At 35.7% G+C, this 17,161-nt stretch overlaps 1 protein-coding gene across 1 annotated transcript in view; it reads left to right on the top strand.

Annotated features, from left to right (window-relative positions):
- COPB1 (COPI coat complex subunit beta 1) overlaps positions 1-17,161 on the top strand; it is a 37,441-nt gene that overhangs the window by 6,020 nt on the left and 14,260 nt on the right. Inside the window, exons 5-14 of the mRNA XM_002923303.4 lie at positions 1,180-1,294; positions 3,005-3,097; positions 4,632-4,769; positions 6,840-6,959; positions 8,575-8,682; positions 8,767-8,913; positions 10,092-10,237; positions 12,055-12,151; positions 13,249-13,409; positions 14,490-14,610. Of these exons, the coding sequence (XP_002923349.1) occupies positions 1,180-1,294; positions 3,005-3,097; positions 4,632-4,769; positions 6,840-6,959; positions 8,575-8,682; positions 8,767-8,913; positions 10,092-10,237; positions 12,055-12,151; positions 13,249-13,409; positions 14,490-14,610 (1,246 nt within the window). The remainder of the gene's footprint in view (positions 1-1,179; positions 1,295-3,004; positions 3,098-4,631; positions 4,770-6,839; positions 6,960-8,574; positions 8,683-8,766; positions 8,914-10,091; positions 10,238-12,054; positions 12,152-13,248; positions 13,410-14,489; positions 14,611-17,161) is intronic.

Below are 17,161 nucleotides of genomic sequence, written 5' to 3'. Positions count from 1 at the left end.
GAGGTTTTGACCCTGTTTTTGAATTCCTTTTATGTGGAATGTGGGTCTTGTTTTTATCCTCGGAAGCCTCAAGGAGGAAACTTTTTAATGAGAAAGGTTGCAGTTCTCAACTGCTTCCTGTTCTTGGAAAGCTGAAGATTTTGGACTTTAAAAATGATTCAGAGAACCAGTTAGATAAGACTAGAATGCTTGGTTTTTATAATCGCCAGTGTCAATCCATTTAGACATAGGATATACACTTTTATAAATATCTTTGTACTTTAAGAGTTGATTGTTCTATTTCACAGTTCTCTTATTGTTATATTAGATTTTGTTATCTGTTGGGAAAGTGGTATTCTGGTTAATAATGCAGAGTTCTTAGAAAGTTATCATACAGACTACACAAATTTCAGAACTTAAACTAGACTGCATACACAAAAATTATGACATTTATAAGACAGTGGGAAATTTGAGCACTGTGTATGATGATATTAAGGAATTTTAAGTTTTTTAAGGTATGATAATGGTATTATGATTTGTTTTAAAAAGAAAGAATCCTCAATTATAATATGCCAATTTATTTATAGAAGAATTGGTAAGTGGTCTGGGATTTGCTTCAAAGTAGTATGGGAGGAGAAAAAGTGGGCAGGGGTATAGGTGAAACAAAATTGGCCATGAATTAACAATTGTTGAAGTCAGGTGATGGCTTTTAAGCTGGTGTTCATTATTCTGTAACTACAAATACTTAAAAATTTCCTGTGTAGGAAGTAAGTTAGCAAGTAAGTGAATAAGTAAATATAATGCATAATTAATACAACTCAAAGGACTATTTTTACTCCTGATAATTCTTAATGAAGAATCTTTCAGTACCTTGAGATTGTTATCCTGAGCATTGATATTATATTCCTAAAGTGTATGCAAGACAATTATTAGAGATATTCTAGTGAAAGATAGCATGTGGTGGAAGAGGTCAGCTTTTTCTTTATTAAACTAGAAAACATATAATTTAATAATTTAATAGATGAAGGTGTAAGTTTATGATTCCTACCGACAGTTCTAAATGACTTAAGGTTTCAAAAAGCAAAACAATTGACAGTGTTATAAAGCTAGATAAAGATTAATTTTAGTAATGTCCAGGGAGTTACTGAAATAACAGAGTAGGTTTTTATTAAATATGAATTTTACCTGTTTTATTTCAAGGAATTTTGAACATCTTATACCTGATGCTCCTGAACTGATACATGATTTTCTGGTGAATGAGAAGGATGCAAGTTGCAAAAGGAATGCATTTATGATGCTCATTCATGCAGATCAGGTGAAGTACTTTTCAGAAAATTTATTTATTTATTTGGCAGAGAGAGACAGCGAGAGATGGAACATAAGCAGGGGCAGAGGGAGAGGGAGAAGCTTCCCTCTGAGCAGGGATCCCGATTTGGGCCTCGATCCCAGGACCCTGGGAACATGACCTGAACCCAAGGCAGACGTTTAACAACTGAGCCATCTAGGTGCCCCTGGAGTACTTTTTAAAAAATACTTTTATGACTGTGTTCAAATGAGAATTAAAAGTATTTACATAGGTCTAGTCAAGTTTTTAGTCAGTGATTTTATTTATAGTACAAGTGTTTGTATATTTTGGATTTTTTTAGATTTTTGAACTTAATTTGTATAAAATAATTTTTTTTTCTTAATCCTTCTCCAGACAGTTGCTTATGTATATGCTTTATTTTTAGTAAACATCTGAGAGAGATTTATTAATAGCCACTTGACAGTTTTTCCAGATTGAAATTATTATGGCTGTCTACAGCCATACCACCCTGAATGCGCCTGATCTCATCTGAAGTTATTATGGCCATATTTTGTAACATTCTGTTTTGGGGTTTAAACCTGTTTTTCCTTCTGTTGGTATAGATATAAAATTGTTTAATAGAGAAAAGTAGTAGCTTTGTATAGGATTCACCTTGAGCCATGTCTGTGAAGAAGCACGGTCTTCAGTGTAGATGTGTATCCCTACTAGGCTCTTCAAATTTCATAAGCTGGTGTCAACTCTACATCCCGCTCTGCTGGTACTTAAAGTGTATGGATCAGCTGGAAGGGTTAGCAGTGACTCTGCATGCTTTGGCGGCATCTAATCTTGGAATTTTTGCTATCCAGAATTCTCAACATGTGGGAAATAATATGCGTGAAGACAAAGATATCGAATCTATCCATTTCCCTGAAATCTAGATGCTGTCATTTTATCTTTGTGAACAAGATTATAAGAAAGCTGCTTATTTGGGCCAGAATGTTTTGTCCTCTAGTACAGTTGGTTTTATTGACCTCTATATTTGGTGTTATGCTGTTTACCTACACGGGGGGCATAATCAGAAAAAGTTCAGTAAAGTTTCCTGATACTTTTGCTGTAGAGATATTGTTGAGGTCATAGTTTTCTTTTTTTCTTTCTTTTTTTTTTTTTTAAAGATTTTATTTATTTATTTGACAGAGATAGAGACAGCCAGCGAGAGAGGGAACACAAGCAGGGGGAGTGGGAGAGGAAGAAGCAGGCTCATAGCGGAGGAGCCTGATGTGGGGCTCGATCCCATAACGCCAGGATCACGCCCTGAGCCGAAGGCAGATGCTTAACCGCTGTTCCACCCAGGCGCCCCGAGGTCATAGTTTTCTGTATCAGCATTCAGTATATGAAAATCCTGAGATTTTTCTTTTAAGTCTTAGAAGTAGGAATAACCATAAGTACCTGGTTTGTTTTGATTGTATGGGTACCCTGAATCATGTAGCATAGTGTTTTTCTCCTCAGTGTAGCTGCTAGAAAGTTCAGACCCCAGATTTATGGCCCATTTGTAGGAAACGTATTGGATTTATTTCTTAGATATATGTGTTAACCTTCTTTTTTCCCCTTCATTTAATTTTTCTTTGCCCTGATTTCCTCATTTGTTCTATATTCAGTTGTGTGTGTTTTTTTAAGGTTGCACTGATTAAGTCCTTTTATTAAATGAGATGGAATTTGATAAATATATTTTTATTTTGTTAGGATCGAGCTTTGGATTACCTAAGTACTTGCATTGATCAAGTTCAAACATTTGGAGACATTCTTCAATTGGTTATTGTTGAACTAATTTATAAGGTAAGACTAATCTATAGTGGGTAAAATACACTAAGAGTTTAAGACAAAGTTAAAGCCTCTTTCTGGAATGTTGCTTAATTGCTGGGATAATATGTTTTAGTAGTAGAAATATTTTATAGCATAGTCTTTTTTTTCTTTTTCCTTTGGTTTATTCTGTTTTCCAAGCACTTCCAATTTTTCTAACCTCCTTAAAGAATTGTGTCAATGGCTTGACCCAATACAGCAGCAGAGAAATCATCATGCACTGTTCAGTAACTGAATAGATTATGAATCAGGCTTTGGAATACAATTCAAGATCTTTTCTTGAGTACACACCAGACTACTTTGGTAATCTAAAAACAAATCAGAAAAGCTTTAAATATTTTCTGTCTTCCCTGTTTGTAAAAGAATAGAGACACTTTAAGTATGTCAATATGACATTGTCAGCCATTGGCCAGTAGAAAGTCTAAAATTAGATAAGAGATTTGGGTTTTAAAATGAAGTGCTTTATTGGCAACATTTAAATTTGCTATATTCTTTGAAAGAATTGATTGCATCTTAATGTTCTGATAAAAGGTAAATAACATCCAGTTTTGCTATTGATACCATTAGAGGCCAACAAAAATATTCATCAGGAATGCCTTTACTAAATAGGATAATATTGACAAAGTACCCCCAGCAGACATTGCTGATTACAGTTGTCTTTGATTCTGAAAGAAAAGGGCCCCTTTCAACACAGGGTACCAGTCATTTGGATTTGGCATTTAAGATGAAGCCAGAACTATAAATATATAGTTCCTTTTAATTCATTGTATGGTTTCATTTAATTCATTGTATGCTCTCCAAAATAAGGATTCTCTGCTATTCAGAGACTTCTTTGTCTAGCAGGGTCCAGATTATAGTGAGAGGGAATAGCTTTTGAGTCATGCCTGAATAAGAGAGATTTGGCTATATATATTGGAGGAAAATCTGACATAAAAACCAACTTCAGAAAAGAAAAAATAGGGAATATTTGCTTCATAGGTAAAGGTATTAAAATATATTTTGGATAGCATAGAAAATTTTAGTTGTCTTCACAGTATGGGATATGTTCCAAATAAATAAGTAGTAGTACTTAGAAAGGGGTTATCTTTCTTGCTCTAAGAACAGGTATTTTCCTTTTATTAGCTATTGAGATTGATGTCCATCATGTTTCCCTTTTTGACATAAGATCCAGAATAAAAACTTAGGACCAAATTAAATATCGTATCACAGTACCCGTGTTAATACACTAGGTCCTTGATTTTGTTACTTTACATTTTCTTGTTCTATTTCACTTGTGTATAGTATGCATATCTTTTATTATAAACCATTTGAAAATCTTTTGTGAAAGAGAATATTATGGTTGAATGAATAAGTGAATGAGTAGCTGCAACAATTGTCTGAAGCAAAACCTATTTCTTCCTGAAATTACCAGTCACAGTTCTCATCTCATGTTGGCTGACATCTATAAAAAAATCTGTTTGAAAGCTAGTGTCCCTGAAGTCAGTAGAAACCTGAATGTTTTCTTCTCCAGGTCTGTCATGCTAATCCATCAGAAAGGGCTCGTTTCATTCGCTGCATCTATAACTTATTACAGTCATCTAGCCCAGCTGTAAAATATGAAGCTGCCGGAACATTAGTGACCCTCTCCAGTGCACCTACTGCAATCAAGGTACTGCTTATTTCTTTTGGTGCCAGTTAGATGGTAGATATGCTGTCTTAGCACTTATAATTTTTTTTTATTTTTTAAAAGGTTTATTTATTCACTTAGAGAGAGGGAGAGAGAGAGAGAGAGAATCTCAAGCAGATTCTGCAGGAAGTGTGGAGGCCAAAGCAGGGCTTGATCCCAGAACCCCAAGTTCACGACTTGAGCCGAAACTGAGAGTCAGACACTTAACTGACTGAGCCACCCAGGCGCCCCAGTGGTTAATGATTTAGTGGCATTGCAGTTTACTCTGTGATTACATGGCTTTACATAGCGGAGAAATAACAATTTATAAATGTTGTGAAATTATTGGATTCCTTACATAGGCCAATCTTTTTTTCTTCCTTCCTGCTTTCATACATATACATGGGGAGAAAGACAGAGAAAGAATACTAATATTTCTAGTTTCTGGAGAATTATACTGGTATTTTAAGATCTCTCCCCATACTTTAATTACGTTAAAACTTAGATCTGGGAAAATGAATTTTGGATCCTACATGATGGATCCTAAAAAAGATTACAGTGCATGTTTTCAATAATGGAATGTTAGTTTTCTCATCTTTAATTTACTATATCAAAACTGCATGAGAAACCCCTAATATAGTCAGAGAATGAACAGTTCTATAAAGCCAGGTTGTATGAATAGGAGACTCAATTGCTTTATGTACCAATACTTAAAAAAAATTTTTTTAACTTTTATTTTGAAATAATTTTAGACTACAGAACAACAAAACAGCAAAAGTTGTAAAAATAGGACAAAGTTCTAATTACCCTTCACCGGCTCCCATAATGTTTGTGTCTTGCATAGCAATTGTATAACTGTCAAAATTAAGAAATTACCATTGGAACAATATTGTTAAGTAAACTATGGATGTTATTTGAATTCCACCAATTTCATTACTAATCTCCTTTTTTTCTACCAGGATTCAATCCAGGATTCCACATTGCATTTAGTTTTCATGTGTTAGTGTCCTGCAATCTGTGCCACTGTCTCAGGCCTTTTCTTGTTTTTCATGACCTTAACACTTTTGAAGAATACTGGGTCAATTTGTTTATAAAATGTCCCTCAATTTGAGTTTGTCTAATGTTTTCTCATAGTTAGATTGACGTTACACATTTTGGGGAAGAATACCATGGAAGTGATGAACCTTTCTCAGTGTATTGTGTCAAGGAGTGTACATAATGTTGGAATACTATTAGTGATGGTAACCTTGATCAGTCGATTAAGGTGATGCCTGCCAGATTTCTCCACTGTTGAGTTATGATTTTTCCATTTGTAATCAGTAAATAACATGGGAGATACTTTGAACTGCTAATATCCTTTTTCTCCTCAAACTTATACCAACAAATTTTAGCATTTCTGTACAGCAGTTATTAATGTGATATTCTAATGGTGAGTTTCTATTTCCCTCATTCTACATTTATTAACTGTATTCCTGCAAAGAAGAGCTGTACCTTTTCCTACCACCCGCTCCCTTCTTTCTTTCTTCATATCAGTATGGCTATTTTATTCTGTGTATTATAATCATTATCATTACTTGTTTCATCGATAAAATTGTTCCAGTTTTGGCCGTTGGGAGCTCTTTGAGGTTTTGCTCCTTTGTCCTCTACTTTTAGTGAGTCAGGGTCGTTTTTATAATCTTGATTTTTCTGTCCTGTAATGCAGGTGTGTTAGACTTTGCACCTAAACTAAAACATACTCAATAGCTATATTTTGGGGGATACTCTGTCTGCTTTTTTGCCTTGTTCCTTAGTTTCAACCCTTAATTTTTGACCGTTAGTATTTCTGCCCATAACAGCCCCTTTTCATCCTTTTAACTTGTGATTCTTCTTAACTTTTTTAAACTTGAGAAGAATGAGATTTATTAGAATTCAGGGAACTGAGGGACACATTCCTTTGGGAAAAATGCATAAACTTTCAGTGCAGGAGTAGTGAATGTATTTTGGCTTCTTTGGGGGCTTTTTTTTTTTTTTCATTTTCAGATTCTGTGTTTAAGGTGGACGAATGTGTTGTAAAATGTTTCTTTTTTTATATAGGCTGCTGCTCAGTGTTACATTGATTTAATTATTAAGGAGAGTGACAACAATGTCAAGCTCATAGTACTGGATCGATTGATAGAATTAAAAGAGCATCCCGCTCATGAACGAGTACTACAGGTAAATGTTATCTGAAAGAGAGAAATCCTAGATAAAATCTTTTTCAAATTGTGGTGACACTCAAGCCTTGCTGTCTTGGTTAACTTAAATTCTTGGAGACTGGGCAGTTTAAATTTTTAGTCAACGAAGGTGTACCTCTTGAATACCATAGCCTTTTGGGGTATTGTCTTTGCCATAAAAATATTTCTAAGATGAATTAATATGTTATATCTTTTCTATTTGTACTGCATTTGGTATTCTTAACAACAGAGATATATTCATTTTAATTGGAATATAATTTATAGTTTTTGAAAAATACGCCAACTGATTGAGAAGAAAAGATGGTTGAATTCTGTGGAATTATCAGCATGCCTATGTAATCTGTGAGAATAATGATTGTTATAAAAATAAACCCCCATGACAGTTAAATTCAGTGCTATTCTGGATCAGAGCAACAACAAAAAATTTGCTATACAGGACATTATTGGGACAGTTGGAGAAATGTGAATTATAGATTGTATATTAGGTAATGTCATTGTTACCAATGTTCTCTGAATTTGATCATTGTATTGTGGTTACATGAGTTTGTCCTTATTCTTGGGAAGCGTACACTAAAATGTTTAGGTGTAGCAAGAGTGGGCTAAACTCTGTGTGGCAAAATATTAACAACTGATGAATATAAGTGAAAGTTATATAGGAAATAATTTTTAGAACATTTTTATCGGTGAAATTTTTTTAAAATAAAGTTTTAAAGAAGTAAAATCATTTGTAAATTAGTTTTGCTGTATATTAAAATCTTTATCTGCCATAGTGTTGTTTAAAGTATGTGCCATTAAGACATTACATTTTCCTGCAGAGCAAAAACATTATCACACCTTAACGAAATGAATAGTTTTTTTTTTTTTTTTTTTAAAGATTTTATTTATTTATTCGACAGAGATAGAGACAGCCAGTGAGAGAGGGAACACAAGCAGGGGGAGTGGGAGAGGAAGAAGCAGGCTCATAGCGGAGGAGCCTGATGTGGGGCTCGATCCCATAACGCCGGGATCACGCCCTGAGCCGAAGGCAGACGCTTAACCGCTGTGCCACCCAGGCGCCCCACAAAATGAATAGTTTCTTAATGTTATCCAATACCAACTCCAAAGTCAGATTTTCTCAGATGTCCCTGAAATACCCTTTTTGTTTGGCTTAATTCATGACCGTATGTCTTACCTGATTGTCCTTGATGTTTCAATTGGAGCAGTATTTTTTTTCATGATATGGGCTTGTTGAAGAGACCAGACCAATTGTCCTGGAAGATGCCCCTCCTCATAGATACGTCCGATTACTTTCTGGTGGTGTCATTTAGTTTGTTTCTCTGACTTCTGAATTTTCTGTAAACTCTGAGTTTGACCTAAAGCTTGATAGAGTCACAGTGAACACAGTGAACATTTGCAGTTTGAATGCATCATTTTTGATATTATATACTTCATATTGCATTACATCAGGATACCCAAAATATCTGGTTCTTCCACCACCACTGATTTTATTATTAATGAAAGAATTAAGGTTATCATGGTCAGAACCCTCCATTCTGTGGTTAAGATTTTTTCCCCTTAATATTGGTCTTGATTCTGGATATTTTGTTCTCTCTCAGGATCTGGTTATGGACATCCTGAGAGTATTGAGCACGCCGGACTTAGAAGTACGCAAGAAGACCCTGCAGTTAGCACTGGATCTCGTCTCTTCTAGGAATGTTGAAGAGGTAAAACAAAACTCTGACAGCACTGTTGTAAGCTGTCAGGCCAAACATGGTGTAATTCCCACTTATTTTTACTTTGTTCTCTAGTTGGTTATTGTTCTGAAGAAGGAAGTGATTAAAACAAATAATGTGTCGGAGCATGAAGATACTGACAAATACAGACAACTCCTTGTGAGAACATTGCATTCCTGTTCTGTCCGATTTCCAGATATGGCTGCAAACGTTATTCCTGTGGTATGTAATTCTGATGACTTTAATTTTGGAATTCTTTAAAAGAATAGAAAGTTTTAGTTATTTAGCAGTTAAACTGTCTTGTAGAATCCCTGACTCTGTGGTCAGAAGTGATCTTTCTGTTCACCCTTGAGCTCAGAAGGATAGGGAATCTGACTTCTTTCTCTTACATCTTCATCAAAAAAAATAAACACAAAAATACAGTCGCAAAAATACCTCCACGTATTATTACAACTGATGTTTGTTACCTATTGTAAAATTATGCTGTGTATGTATATCATTCAGTAGCACAAATAAGTATTTCTTTCAAATAGTTTTACCTCTTAAAAGTTGAAGGAGGGGCGCCTGGGTGGCACAGCGGTTAAGCGTCTGCCTTCTGCTCAGGGCGTGATCCCGGCGTTATGGGATCGAGCCCCATATCAGGCTCCTCTGCTATGAGCCTGCTTCTTCCTCTCCCACTCCCTGCTTGTGTTCCCTCTCTCGCTGGCTGTCTCTATCTCTGTCGCATAAATAAATAAAATCTTTAAAAAAAAAAAAGTTGAAGGATTTAATTATAGGAAAAATATATGTACCTAGAATCATTGGCTTCTGTCACTGTCAGATAAATGAGATATGTTATTGTAATTTGAAATTTTGTCTTTGAATTCCAGATTTTCTCTGAAATGATTCAACTTTTAGTTACAACTTAGGAGTAGCCAATTAATTTATTTTGAGTTGTGTATTTCCAGCTTTTGTCTTATAGTGAGTTTTTTGTAGTAAACCTGGCTACACAAAACCCAGAAAAGACATTGTGACTTTGTTTACATAGCAGTGCTTGTCTCTCAGCTTACATTTTGTTACATGTTTTAAAATTATTATAGTCTTTGTAAATTTGTTTACTTCTTAAAACTTAATTTTCTTTCTGAAAATTACATAACTTATGGGGCGCCTGGGTGGCTCAGTTGGTTAGGTGTCCGACTCTTGATTTCGGCTCAGGTCATGACCTCAGGGTCATGAGATCGAGTCCCGTGTCGGACTCAGTGCTCAGTGTGGAGTCTGCTTGAGATTCTCTATCTCCCTCTTCCTCTGCCCCTCCCTCGACTTCTGTGCACGTGTGTGCTCTCAAGCTCTCTCAAATAAATAAACAAATCTTTTTAAAAAATTATAAAACTTATCCTATTTTCCTTTTTTTCCCCTTTCAGTTAATGGAATTTCTCAGTGACAGTAATGAAGCAGCAGCTGCTGATGTCTTGGAGTTTGTTCGTGAAGCCATTCAGCGCTTTGATAACCTGAGAATGCTTATTGTTGAGAAGATGCTTGAAGTCTTTCATGCTATCAAATCTGTCAAGTAAGTTTAAAGTCTGTTTAAATGTAAGGCCAGGCAAGCATTTTACCAGTTTCTATCTTTAAAGGGTCAGTTGATAGAAGATATAAAGGAGAGGGGCGCCTGGGTGGCACAGAGGTTAAGCGTCTGCCTTCAGCTCAGGGCGTGGTCCCGGCGTTATGGGATCGAGCCCCACGTCAGGCTCTTCTGCTATGAGCCTGCTTCTTCCTCTCCCACTCCCCCCGCTTGTGTTCCCTCTCTCCCTGGCTGTCTCTATCTCTGTCGAATAAATAAATAAATAAAATCTTTAAAAAAAAAAAAGAAAGAAAATATAAAGGAGAAGAAATGAATCAAGATACTAAAGCCAGTATAAGCATCCCATCACCCCACCCTTAGTAATTCCATAATCCGTGGGCAAACATTTGTTTTGTCGGTGTGATTTAGCTGGGATTCTCTATCCTTATTTCCTTTTTTTTTTTTTTTAAGGATTTTATTTATTTATTTGAGAGAGACAGAGATAGTGAGAGAGAGTATGAGTGGGGAGGAGAGGGAGAAGCAGGCCCCCCCCTGAGCAGGGAGCCTGATGCATGGGGCTTGATGCCAGGACCCTCGGATCATGACCTGAGCTGGAGGCAGATGCTTAACCGACCGAGCCACCAGGCTCCCCTCCTTATTTCCTCTAAAACGTGGTGAATCCTCAAGTGACTAAGGAACATATTTTTAAAGGGTATCACTTTTTGGATACCATTATTTATATCCCCCATTAGTATTTATTAAAGTGAGGGATTGAAAATGCTGCTTAAATCTGACATAATGCATTTATGCCTTAAGTAGTCTCTGCTACTGAGAAAGGACTGTTGAATAGAAATTTTGCTTCATTTAAAGCATCTAATGGATAGAGTGTAATAGACTTGCATTATATCTGTGTTGGATAGGAAAGAAAGGACCACTGTAAAATTGTTTTTATGATACAAAGTATTGATATTTATGAAAGTGAGAAAGATTTACTTTCTTTGTGGGAAAAAAAAAATCATACTGAAGTTTTTTGCCTTTAATGGCCATCATCTCTTAGAGCTTAGTTTCTAAAATGTTTTCTGAATAAATTTGATGAAAATCTTAAGGAAAAGATAACTAAAGACTTTATTCAGTTTAACATTTTTTTTTTTTAAAGATTTTATTATTTATTTGACAGAGATAGAGACAGCCAGCGAGAGAGGGAACACAAGCAGGGGGAGTGGGAGAGGAAGAAGCAGGCTCATAGCAGAGGAGCCTGATGTGGGGCTCGATCCCACAACGCCGGGACCACACCCTGAGCCAAAGGCAGACGCTTAACCACTGTGCCACCCAGGCGCCCTCAGTTTAACATTCTTAACTAGGGAATTGTTGCTTTCTTTATGTTTTTGGAGTTTTTAAATTACTGATCCTTTGCACTCCTTCCTTATCTGTTGTTCTTTTCAGCATCTTGCCTTTTCTTTTCAATGACTATACTTTTTACATCAAAGTTATACATTTTTTATAATAATGATAAAATAAAATTTAACTCTGTCCTAAATGGAGGATAACACCTTTCTGGGAGACGTTTTGTTATTTTTACTAATGAGTTTACCAGTTTTAAAATGTTCCTAATAATAATGGGTGAGGATACTTATTTTCCTTTTAATCCTTGTGATTTCTGGAGAGAATCGAACTTAGTGTCTTTGTTTGATTCTTCAGATTTCATCCATGGTCCCTTGGAACTGCATAATCTTGTTTTCTTGCTTGAGCTTAAATTCACAGAGAAAGTTCTCTGCTTTAAGATTTGCTGGCAATGCCAGTGTTTCAGAATTGTATTCTTCCCTTAGGATTTACCGAGGAGCATTATGGATCCTGGGAGAATACTGTAGTACCAAGGAAGACATTCAGAGTGTGATGACAGAGGTCCGCAGGTCCCTTGGGGAGGTATGTTTTACTTTAGTAGATGTTACTGTATATGGTGATTTTTCCTTTAGTAAATCTGACTTTTATGTCATGGTTTGCTTTTGTGTTTTTACTTGTTGGAGTTGTGTTGGAGTTAAAAACACTAAAAACACTGAAAAATGTGTTTTAATTACCCAGATAATTAAAACTTAGAGGTTGTGGGAAATTAGGGGCATCCCTCTCCCCTTCATTGACCCATAACACCTGTTCTTTTGTCTGTTTTATTTACCCTTTCAGGTAAGATTTTATTTGAACAAAAGGTTATGTGTTTAAGAAAAAGGAAAAAGACTTGTAAAACTCTGTGTTAGCTTGTATATTCTGAAAGAAGAATGTGAGTATTACAAGAACCATGCTGACATTAGACTATTTATGTACTGAAACTGTCAGTGTTTCCTCATCCAAACAACCATATGTTAGAATAGGAGAACAGTGCTTGTCAGGAGACCTGGGTTACAGTCTTGCTTCTGCCATTAATTAACTCTGGGACCTCAGATATAAATTTCTTAACCTGACTGGACGTCAGGTTTTTCACTTATGAAAAAAGGAATTGACCAATAATGATCGAAAACTCTTAGAGCTTTTAAGTTAGATGATTGGTATTAAGGAATAAATACATAGTAGCCATTTGGTTTTTTAAAAAGGTGGTTGATAAAGTTATTCTGTACACATATTATTTCATTTTAGAATAGGTGCTGTTTTGGTTAGTATTTCAGAAGAAGGGATAAGAGGAGAGGAGTAAGTACATACTTAGTGAATATGTACTTTCTCTTAGTCACTGTCTTAAGCATTTTCCTATTGAGTAACTTGTCTGGATAGATTTAAGATTTCCATTTAAGAGATAAAAAAACTGACTAGTTTAATTAACTTGCCCAGAACCATTCAACAAATAAGTGGCATCCAACCCCAAAGCCCCTGTTCATCCCACTATATCGACCTGGGAAGAAAAGAAAATGGAATGCAGAGTTGGAAAAATCCCATCGGGGGAATTGCCTTCTACATAGAAATGATTGAATATTTGAATATGATTTTGCTTGCTGTTTGATATTATTTCTAAATTGGTATTTCCAATTGATTTTTAGATCCCAATTGTAGAGTCAGAAATAAAGAAAGAAGCTGGCGAATTAAAACCTGAGGAAGAAATAACTGTGGGGCCAGTTCAGAAGTTGGTAACTGAGATGGGCACCTATGCAACTCAGAGTGCCCTTAGCAGTTCTCGACCCACAAAGAAAGAGGAAGAAAGGTAATCTGCAGCACCTGTGCCCTACCTTCTATACTTTCTAAATTATTACTCCTGAGTATAGAACAGAGAGATGATTTTTTTTTCTATTTGCTTTTTTTGACTAAAATGGGAATCTTTGTCATTTAAGATACTTGAAAGGAGGGTGTTTAATTTCTCCCAAGAATTGTGTTGATGGTTTTAATCCTCTGCTCCTTAAAACTGTTTTCATTGAAATAACTGTTCTGTTTTAATTATTTTACTCACATAGAAAATGCTAAGTGGAGGGGCACCTGGGTGGCTCAGTCAGTTAATCATCTGACTTTGGCTGAGGTCATGATCTCAGGGTCCTGGGATCGAGCCGCACCTCAGGTTCTCCAGTCAGCAGGGAGTCTGCCTCTCCCACTTTCTCTCCCTCTGCCCTTCTCCCTGTTTGTACGTGCTCTCTCTTTCTCTCTCTCAAATAAATAAATAAAATCCTAAAAAAAGATTTAAAGAAAATGCTAAGTAGAGGTTAACTGTGAATTTTGTTACCTGTATTAGTACTTGGGAAACATATTTCGAAGATTTTCCACTTCTGATTGATGGAATAAAATTTTAGTATTTTTGCCTTATTTTGCTCTCCAGTTTTGTAATGAACATGATAAATATAATGCCTGAAATTTTAATAGCTGCTTACTATATGCTAGGTATTGTACTAAGTCGTTTGTCTCTTGTAGTCTTAACAACTCGTTGAGATACAGTTTATTATTATCCCCATTTTACGGAAGAGGAATTTGAGGGTTAGAAAGGTTTGTAACTTACCTATAGGGACACAATAAATAGATAAGCTGGAATTTGAATGTAGTTCCTTGGCTCCAGTACATAACTCGGAATCATTTTCCCCTTCCATATCAACTTGGCTCTAGCTCTTTTGAAGATAAGTTGTAAAACCATGTATATTTTCCTTTTTCCATTCTAAAAGGTAAAGAGGGAGCTAATTGAGATCCTCTTCACTGGAGGGTGGCAGTGAGAATGTTAAATAGGCTTATTTGAGTCACTTATGCAAAAGCTGTATGCTGCTTAAGAAGTGGTTGGGTTTCATTTTCCTTGATTTCTTTGCAGACCTCCCCTGAGAGGCTTCCTTCTGGATGGAGATTTCTTTGTTGCTGCCTCCCTTGCCACAACTCTGACCAAGATTGCCTTGCGCTACGTCGCTTTGGTTCAGGAGAAGAAAAAGCAAAATGTAAGTTCATTTATCCTTCATTTACCCAGCAAGTGTTGAGTGCCTACCATATGCATTGGACAGTGAAGGACCTAAAAGTGAATGCTGAAGTTCTTGTCATTAAAGAGCTTATGGTAATGGGGGAAATGGACATGGTAATATAATGTTACTGTAAAATTGACAAAGTAATACAATAATGTTACCTTGTGATTAGTCCACTGGAAGAGATGTAAGGGCTTATGAAGTCAGTCGTTTGCTTGCTAGGACCAGTCAAGGTCCAGAGAAGGAAAGACCTCTCTCTTAAGCATTTTCGTCCAGTCAGTCATTGTCTTTTTTATCTTTTTTAAGAGAAATGTCTCTTAAATGTGTTTTCATTTCTACAGTTTATGCCTTTATCATAGCTTCTGACCCATCCTGACTGTACACTTATTTACAGTAATACATTTCCATTCCCCCTAACCTTTTGTGCTATTGTCCTGCATTTTATTTCTCTGTGTCATGTTATCAACCCTAACGTGCACTGCTGCTGTTTTTGCTTTAAATAGTTAAGAATTGTGTGTGTGTGTGTGTGTGTGTGTGTGTTTATATACATATATGTGCATCATTTATTTTTTTGCATTTCTTATTTATCTAGTACTTGGCTGGACTTGGGCATGAAGGGGGCATAATTAGTTGTAAGAAGTTGAGAGTTGGGAACAGGACGAAGTTCAGTTACCTTTCTGGGTGACTTTTTTTTTGGCATTTTTTTCTTTATGATAAAATATACATAACATAAAGTTTACCATTTTAACCATTTTTAAATATGCCGATCAGTGACATTAAGTACATTCATAGTGTTGCACAGCCATTACCACCCTCCATCTTCAGAACTTCTTCCATCATCCCAAATTGAAACTGTATCCAGTAAACAGTAACCCTCCCATAGTCTCCCCCAGTCCCTGGAAACCACCATTCTACTTTGTGCCTCTATGAATTTGCCTCTTCTACATACTTCATATAAGTGGAATCATAAAAATTTCTCCTTTGCAGCTGGTTTATTTTGCTTAGCATAACATCTTCAAAGTTCATCCATATAGTAACATATATCAGAATTTCTTTCCTTTTTAAGGCTGTATAACGTGCTGTTTTTGTTTATACATTCATGTGCTATAAATTGTTAATATTCTTCTAAAGTTTTTTTTAATGGAAAAAAAGTCTTATATTTACCCACATATTTATCATTTATGGTGCTTTTCATTCCTTTGTGTAAATTCAGATTTCCATGTGATATTTCCTTTCTGCCTAAAGAACTTGATCATTCTTATAACTCACATTGTTGGTGATGAATTCTCTCAGGTTTCATTTGTCTGAAAAAATATTTACTTTGCCTTTATTTAAAGCAAATCTTTCTGTGGTAGAATTGTGAATGCGTTTGTTTTATTTTTGTTCATTTCTTTTTAATATTGTTAAAATAAGGAGTGATATAATAAAAACTAATGAGAAAAAAATCGCTCATAGTTAGAGGACTGAAGTACAAATCTTATTAATATTGTAGTGGGGATAGAAACATCAAAAGATAGAATTACATTACCACGTATGATAACAAAAATCCTTCCTTCCTCCAGAAAGAGTTTATTATAGCTTTTCTCTGTGAAATACCTTTTTTCCCCAGTATTGATCATTCTCTGTTTTATAACACTGCAGTTTCACTTCACATTATAACGAACAGTCCCATGTTCCTCTTAGCCCTTCCTAATCCTAATATTTAATAGCTGTGTGATAGTCCATTAGATTCCTTCATTTACTTAAGCTTCTGTATAATTACACATTTTCATTTTAGATTTGGAATTTTCGAAGGATTTTTTTTTTATTACTTCCATCATGAAAGAAAATAGCCAATAAATGAGATTTAGAGGGCCAAGTAAATTATAAGGTGTATTAGCTCTTACCAATTTATTTTGATTTATGGGCAATAATTTACTTTGTAACTCTGTGGGCTATTTATTTAGGTTTTTGACACAGTGTAATTTTGCTTTTTAAGTCTCCAAAATTTTGTATCTCTGAGTCCAGTTTGATTTCCTTTCATGGAATAGCTGCTCAGTTCTGCAAATTGGGAGGCCATTTGAGCATTTGCTGATACCTGTTTAAGAGAACCAGGTTTCTAGTAACTGGTTCATGAAGTTTGCCATATATAGTAGAAGGCAGAAAGAAGTTGGGTCATCACCTCCCTGACTCTCCTTCACTTACACCTTTTCTAGAGTTTCCCTGGTTTTATATACCTTTTGGCTAAAGAATTTGCTTTAATTTTTTTTTTTTTTTTAATAAGAGACTTTAAAAAAAATTCTTTGAGAGCGAGTGAGGGGCGGGGAGGGAAGGGGCAGAGGTAGAGGGAGAAGTGGCTCCCTGCTGAGCAGGGAGCCCAACACGGTCTCATCCCAGAACCCTGGCAGATGCTTAACCAACTGAGCCACCCAGGCACCCCTTGCTTTAACTTTTCTTTTTCTTTTTTTTTTTTTTAAAGATTTTTATTTATTTATTCAACAGAGATAGAGACAGCCAGCGAGAGAGGGAACACAAGCAGGGGGGAGTGGGA

The sequence above is a fragment of the Ailuropoda melanoleuca genome, chromosome 16 (genome assembly GCF_002007445.2).
Source record: "Ailuropoda melanoleuca isolate Jingjing chromosome 16, ASM200744v2, whole genome shotgun sequence".
Lineage (NCBI taxonomy): Eukaryota > Metazoa > Chordata > Mammalia > Carnivora > Ursidae > Ailuropoda > Ailuropoda melanoleuca.
The sequence above is the reverse complement of the archived record's forward strand: the minus strand, read 5'-3'. Positions and strand labels throughout refer to the sequence as shown.